The 7,620-nt window shown below is 46.6% G+C and overlaps 1 protein-coding gene across 2 annotated transcripts; it reads left to right on the forward strand.

Moving 5' to 3' along the window:
- LOC126383073 (zinc finger and BTB domain-containing protein 14-like) lies at positions 1–2,753 on the forward strand. Of its 2 annotated transcripts, none has more exons than XM_050033463.1 (2): positions 1–124; positions 752–2,753. In XM_050033463.1, exon 2 carries the CDS (start codon positions 775–777, stop codon positions 1,945–1,947), a length of 1,173 nt encoding a protein of 390 aa, XP_049889420.1. In that variant the 5' UTR covers positions 1–124; positions 752–774; the 3' UTR covers positions 1,948–2,753. The 2 variants fall into 2 exon arrangements, with proteins under 2 accessions (XP_049889420.1, XP_049889421.1); XM_050033464.1 differs by lacking the exon at positions 1–124 and adding an exon at positions 172–402.
- Positions 2,754–7,620: the final 4,867 nt, after the last annotated feature.

Below are 7,620 nucleotides of genomic sequence, written 5' to 3' on the forward strand. Positions count from 1 at the left end.
AACGACGCGGCGCTTCCTGTGAAGCCCAGCAGTCACAACAAGAGGAGGAAGAGGAAAAACGACAGCTCTGGATCGTCGTCGACTGCCTTGCGTGACAACACAGGGATCGCGTTCAGGGCTTCGGGTATTAACATTTTTTATTTTCTCTTTGTCGCTTCGGACGGAGCAGGAAAGCGCACGGCGGGTTTTGTTCCCGCCGCGTGTTCGCCTGTTCGCCGCCGTGTTCTTCGCTTGTTTGTGAACTGCTTTAAAGACACCAGAAACATGCCAATGGAGGCTTGCTGACCAAAATGGCTGGGCGCAGTGAAATGTGAAATATTCTTGCTAAGGTTATCCTTTCTGCACGCGACGCGACTGTCACGCGAACTCAGCGGCTAAAACGCACGAGCTAAGTTAAGAAAAGTGCGTCTGTTTGTTTCTGTTTGCGCTTCTGTATTTTTATTAGCGTTACTGCGGCTTTTATTGCTGTCGGGCCTGTCGTGTTTTTTTCTCCTAAGAATTTCTGCACGGTTGATTCTCCTACTTTTGTTTACTCTCTGCATTTTTCACCTGTTATGTGTAAACAAATGCGTTACAGTTTGCAACTTGCTCCCCTAAGTGTGTGTAAATGTTTGTGCCTGTAGGCAACCTGTATGTATTATCATAAGAGGCATGCATGTGGAGCTCCACCCCTCAGCTGTGCAGGTTATATACATGCCCGCTTTACTGTGCAAAGCAAAATATGTGACTGTCTCCTGTTTTCCCTCCGCAGGTTGTTCCAATTTGACCTGCAACATGTCTGATTTACTGAGATATATCGACTATGACCACAAAGCCACCTTCCTTAAGATGCTCAACCAGCAGAGGATGGAAGGTGAGCACTGTGATGTGGTGGTGGTGGTGGAAAACATAGAATTCAGGGCTCACCGCTGTGTCTTGGCAGCCTGCAGCAACTACTTCAAAAAGCTCTTCAAGAAGCAGAGCGACGAGGACAACTCCATCGTGGAGCTGGACTTCATCCGCTCTGACATCTTCGAAGAGGTGCTCAATTACATGTACACAGCCCGGCTCGCCGTGAGGAAGAAGGACATCAACATGATGATGTCATCCGGCCAGATTCTGGGGATCAACTTCCTGGATAACCTGTGCACGCAGAAACGTGAGCTGACTAACATGAAGACCCGGGAGAACCAGGCGCCCGGTGACCACGGGATGCGAGCTCAGGACGCCATCCTGAAGGAGCTGGCCATGGAGGAGGTGAGGAAGAACAGCTTCTACGACCAGGGGATGGACGGTATGGGGCCCGGGGGCTCTCACGTGTCTCAGCCGCACAACTACAACACCAACATGAGCAAAGATCCTCACAGCCACGGCTGGGGCTCCTCATCCTCCAGCGACATGAAGCTGGAGTACCTGCTGTACGGCCACCGCGACCACGGCTCCTGCCAGAGCACAGGTGCGAAGCCCATGGACCACAACGCCAAAAAGGAGCGGCTGCTCACCGCCAACCGTCCCTACGGCTGCGAGCACTGCCCCAAAGCCTTCACCACCGCCGCCCACCTCAAGGAGCACCTGAAGATCCACTCTGGCTTCAAGCCTCACCGCTGCGTGGTGTGCGGCAAGGCCTTCATCAGGGGCCCCGACCTGAAGAGGCACGAACGGGTCCACAGCAACGAGAGGCCCTTTGCGTGCCAAATGTGCGAAAAGGCCTTCAAGCACAAGTCTCACCTGAAAGACCACGAACGGCAGCACAGGGGCGAGCGGCCATTCAACTGCGGCTCCTGCGACAAAGCCTTCATCAAAGCGTCGGATCTGAAGCGCCACTGGAACACCATGCACAGTGGCAACCCCCGCAGACAGATGTCCCTGTCCCCCGCGGCCTCCCAGCACGGCCAGGCAGAGGCCACTGACCAGAGAGACTGGAAAATGGAGACCGGGCCACATTCGCATAACTCGGGGGACTGTTGAGCCTGCACACACACACACCAAAACACACTCATACTGACGTACAGATGCACATACATCCACGACAGTCACGTAAAAACATGTATACACACTGACACAACCACGACCCTGTGACAGGCCGCGGGCCTGACATCACATGGACAATGATCGGAGTGAGTAACGAGAGATCATAGCATGTTCATAAGACTGTGGGGCTGTATTATTATTCTAAAGAGTTATGTCAAGACGATGTTTTCTTTCCACCTGTAAAATCATGTAAATGTTTAGTTCACTCTACTATACATATATTTTTCACGAGGCATCGTTGCTATCTAGACTGGGGGTTCTCATAACATTATTCTCTTTTACTTTTATGGGATATGTAACATTTAAATGTTTGTTTAACCTTTACTGGATTTTATGGAGATAAAAGAGAGACACAGAGTGGGGGGGGAGGGGGAGATTTTCTGCATAACATTTGTTGCATTGAGTATATTCATGTGGATGTTTTTAATGGATGTGTTTAGTTGTATTGATTGATATTACACTGTAAGAGTAAGAGTCACCATTTTGCATTCGATGATGCAGATGATACCAAAGTCTTGGGCGTCTGACGGATCGCCTTTAAAGGCTGTCCTGCCCAAGCAACCGGCCAACTAGATTTACTGTTATACAGTATAACTGTCATCCAGCTATCAACAGTTAATGATAGATGTCTGTATATACTGTAGCTTAGTTTGTTGCACAATTACAGTACACAATAATGATTTATGCACATATAACATTGTCCTACTCCTACACTTTGACAATAAACACCATTTGCTGTGTTTTATTGTTTTTGCAAAGCTTGGTTTTTGTTGATGAGCTCAGCGAGCACCATTTCAATCCTGCACACTCACTTTTTATCAGCGCAGATAATCTGAACCACAACCACAAAACTACCGGAAAGCATCTAGGAACTTGAATTCAGAAACATGAAGCAACAGCCCAAAATAAGTGTGTTTTATGGATATCGGAGGTGTGCAAAGGTATCAGAGTCCTCTGCAGATGCCACAGTGGTTAAATTGGTCAACTGTTGAAGTATTTGGTTTGTTGTGGTTAGAGTTGCTCTGATACCGAAACCTGTTTCAGTATCAGAGATGCCACAGACACTGCTTTAAATGATAAATCAGGTATCTGTGAGTACGCACGTGTATAAGACGTCAGATAACAACCTTTCTTTGCCAGTCTAAAGCAGCACCCTACTCAGCAAATTGCACTGTGAAGCCAATGGCAACCGCTGTATTATAGGGGCAAAGAAGAATTGATTAAATAGTGTAACCTTAGCCGTTAGCGATTTGGTAATTTTTACACTGGAATATACCACCAGTAAAATGTCAGAGTGTACAGTATGCAAGACTTCAGTTTTGAGGGGTGGCAATAGTGTTGCTAATTTCAGCACCACCATTATGTTTTACACAGGGTTTAACCTGAGCCATGCCATACAACAATGATAGCGATCATTTCATATCCATACAGGGCCAAGAGTATATAGCTAGCAAATTTATTTTCTTAATGCAGTGGTGTCAGATCGGTACTCACCTTTGGTCGATATACAAGTTCGGGTATTCGTAAGGAAAAAATGGTACCTGAGCATCTCTTTATGTGGTTTTATTGAAAAGGTTTATTGACCTTAACTCCCCACGTTTAGTTGGTTAAGACCAGAACAATACTGTCAATGAAAAACATAATGCGGCTGGATCTTAAAGCTTTTCAAAAATGAAATCTCAGTGGGTCGTCATGATCTGTAAACAGTCAGAAAACTAGGCCAGAGGGAACTACAGGTGTGAGCAGCAACACAATGTTGGTAAATGTTATTATTGGACACATCGTTGCACACGTCAAAGTGTTTAAAAAGTAAAATGGTGAAGATGTGTTAGTGATGTGCTGCTTGTAAAGCTGCTGTATTTTGTATGTGTGTGACAGCATTAGAACACTTGGGACGACAATATGATAACTAGGGCTTCAACTTATCGATTTATTGATCCTCAGATTACATCCTTGATTTTAGGTTTGATCTATAAATGTCAGAAAATAATAAAAATGCCAGTCTGGATTTTCCAGACCCTGAGGTGACACCTTCAAATGTCTTTTTTGTCTGATCAGCTCAGTCAAAAACCCAAAGATGTTCAGTTTGCAATGAGAGAAAACAGAAAAGCAGCAAATAATCACATTTGAGAAACTGACACGAGAGAACGATTGGCATTTTTGCTTAAAAATTACTTGCTCCAACATATAACCCTTGAATTAATGCTAAGCTGATTACAACATGCTGAATACACCATGTCCAGCTTCCTTATTGTGTGATGGCACACTGGATATCGTTAGGCTCTGGACTGATGTTTGGACACAACAAGCTATCTGAAGGCTTCACCTCCAGTTTTCAGAATATATGATGAGCATTTTCCAACAATGAATTCAGATCAAATGAGTAACCACGAACGTAATTGGCAGATTCATCGATAGTGAAGCTGACAGTCGCAGCTCTGCTCAGAATAATGAATCTTTAGTTCCAGTTGAAACTTTCCTCCATCCTGAGTTGTAGCAGGGCCTCAGGCTTGGGTTTGTTTATTAGCGCAACTTATGCAAACAGTCACATCTGCTGCCCAGCCCCCTCTCCACCCTCACCCAACCCGGAAGTCCTCCGCACCTTTGGGTTTGTTCAGCTCTGTTTCAGCTCTTCAGTCTGACTCCTATGATGAAACTCACCTCTCAGCGACCTGAGTGTTTGATGAGGTTAATAACACTTTGCACACGGCACAACGCCAGCAAACACACCCAACATGGCTGTGTTTCACCATCAAGGAAAAAACTTCCCAGCAGCTCTCTCATACTCTGCATGCAACACTAGATGGTGCCCTGTTCAAAGTGATTGACCTGTTGCTGCCCAATTTGACCTGCTCATGTTGACCGACCAGCACTGAGAGAACACTGCACATTGTGACGGCGCAGAGGAATAAAAGTTAGTGGGGTTTTATTAAAGGGAGCCAACCTCGCTGAAAAGCACATATGGTGGCTTTGTGAAATGTATGCGCTCTCACACCTCAGTGTTTTCCATATATTTACATACATCTGACTCCAGTGGTTGGAGCGGGGCCAGTGCAGTGTCAGGGTTTCACAGTGTCCGTTTGCACTGACAGTCAGACGCAGATACTCTGTCCCTATTAATGACAGTTTGACCGCACAGTCTGGAGGGAGAAGACGCTGTTTGCTGCGTGTAGCTAAGATTGATTTATTCTTGACTGTCAACAGAGGAAGGGTTTGATCGCCTGTAATTTGGGGTGAAACAGTTTTGTGGAAAACTGACGTCAGTGTCTAATGGAAAAGGCGGGCCTTGCCTCACTGATGTCAGTAGATGCCCGAGATCTGTTTTCTGCATTTCTTGGCCCTTGTGTGTGTGTGTGTGTGTGTGTGTGTGTGTGTGTGTGTTAGAGTGCATTAAACCCAGTGAGCGATGCAGGATTTGGTTTTGTATCCCATTGTTGGACTGATTGGGGCTGGGTGTGTGTGTGCCTTCATGTCGTGTTTGTAGAGAGGTCTGACATGTAATGTGTGCATGCATTATATTGGTGTGTGTGCGTGCGTGCTGAGGGATTTGAATGATGAAGGCTTATTGTGTGTTTGCGTGTGTGTGTGTGCTGAAGCATGCGCCTAAGTGCATTTATATGTGTGTGCATGCATGTGTGCGTGTGTATGCATGTGTAATGACTGGGGGGGGGGGGTGCACACAGTGGAGAGTGTTTATATGTTTGCGTGCGCTATATGCATCTATAATGAGTTCTGTGTGTGAGCACGCACATCCGTGTGTGAGTGACAGGCAGCGAGTGAGTGTGCATTCATGCATGTGCCTCTCTGCGTGTACTCATCCGTGCCTGTGCGTGAGGATTGTGAATCAGTATGGAGTGAAGGAGCGTGTGTGTATGTGTGTGTCCATATTTGTGTTTATGTATGCATGAGCTTGCATGCATGTTTGTGCATGCAAATGCACACATCATCACTATTTAGGGAATTTACGTGTCAGCAGGCTGAATTCTATAATGCAGGTAGTCACATGAATGAATTTCTGTATTTGTGTGTGTGTGTGTGTGTGTGTGTGTGTGTGGCATACATTAGTATTGTGGGGGCAGTGCATTCAGATTCATGTCTGCATAACTTTATGCGGCTTTCTGTGTGTGTTTATTCTCTCTTCAGCTTCAGTTTATGTGCGTGTGTGCGTGAGTGTGTGTGTGTGCCTATATGTGTATATGCGTACAGTGAACACCCGGTTTCCATTACCCCGGCCGGCGTGGTTCCCTCAGCCAGACCACAAACCTCCTGTCTCCACTCTGGCTCCACCCAGCGCTGCCACAGGCTTCCCAGAAAAGAACAGCATCTAATTAAAAAACTTTAATTACATTCATCTCATCTCTTTCACACACACACACACACACACACACACACTCTGGGAGAATAAAACAACTGTATACAAACAATTCCATGTGATAAATGGGCATGAAAGGCAAAGCCAGCAGTTTTTTCTCCCCCCAAGCGGAGTGGCTTTTAATCAGAGTTGCTGACATTCATGAGCCATATAGTCTCTGTGATGTCGTCCTCCACTCGAGCACCATCTGGAATTTCTTCAGTTTTAAGGACTTCATGATCACAGTGTCTCTCTCTGTCCTCCAGTGTCTTTTCACGGGACATTTTATATCCTTGATCTGATCTCCAAGGCATCTTAAAGCTAAAACAAAAAAGCATTAATCACCCTCTAACTGTGTTTCTCCAGTTACTGTACAAACACACTCGGGCTATTAAAGTGATTTATAGGGCTGCACTTGGAGAACGACACAAGTGTAAAATAACACTCGATTAACGGCTCATCTTCAGAGTCAATGTCACATTAATGCGCCAAGGATCTGTGAGGAATTTGTCCCGGAGGAGTTTCACTCATCACCTTGAACACAGGAGCTCCTATCTGACCAGCTTCCTCCTCACAGACGCAGGTTTATTAACTGTGACCCGGTGTGTCCGCACACAAGGTGCGTCTTTGTTGATGGCGCTGACCTGCAGACTGGGCCCAGTGGAGGCGGGTTATCAGGCCATCTCCGCAGGTCTGAGAGAGGCCGGCTGGATCGCTGCGATCTGCCTGCAGGAGTCATTGTTCAGGGCCGCACCAGATGTTCCAGCTGAGAGATTACCATCGCATCACTCCTCAGTGGGGAGTCCAGGCCTCCTCGCCCTCTCCTGCGTCACTGTCTCCCCTCCTCTCTCCTCGCTTGTCTTTTATCTCTCTGGTAGTCCTCTTATCTCCTTACCTTTCCCACCTGCCCTGCTTCCTCTCCTTCTTCTTCATCTCCTCTGTTTTCTCCTTCCATGTCTTCTTTCCTCAGTCCTTACCTATCTCTCCTGTCCCCACCCCCTCTCCATCCTTCACTCCTTCCTTATCCATGTACTGCTCCTTCCTCTTTACCTTTCCTCTGCTCCTTTGCATGCTTCCCCCCCACTTTCCTCCCCTATCCTTTGTCTTCTCCTCATCCTCCCTTTTCTCCTCTACTCTATTCTTTACTCTTTCCCCGTGTTCTTCTCCATCCTCTTAACCTTTCCTTTCCTAATCTCATCTTTATTCGCTCCTCTTTTATCTCTCCTCCCCAACATTTTCCTCTCCCCTGCCTTTGTTCC

This window comes from Epinephelus moara, chromosome 21 (assembly GCF_006386435.1).
Source record: "Epinephelus moara isolate mb chromosome 21, YSFRI_EMoa_1.0, whole genome shotgun sequence".
In the NCBI taxonomy this organism is placed as follows: Eukaryota; Metazoa; Chordata; class Actinopteri; order Perciformes; family Serranidae; genus Epinephelus; species Epinephelus moara.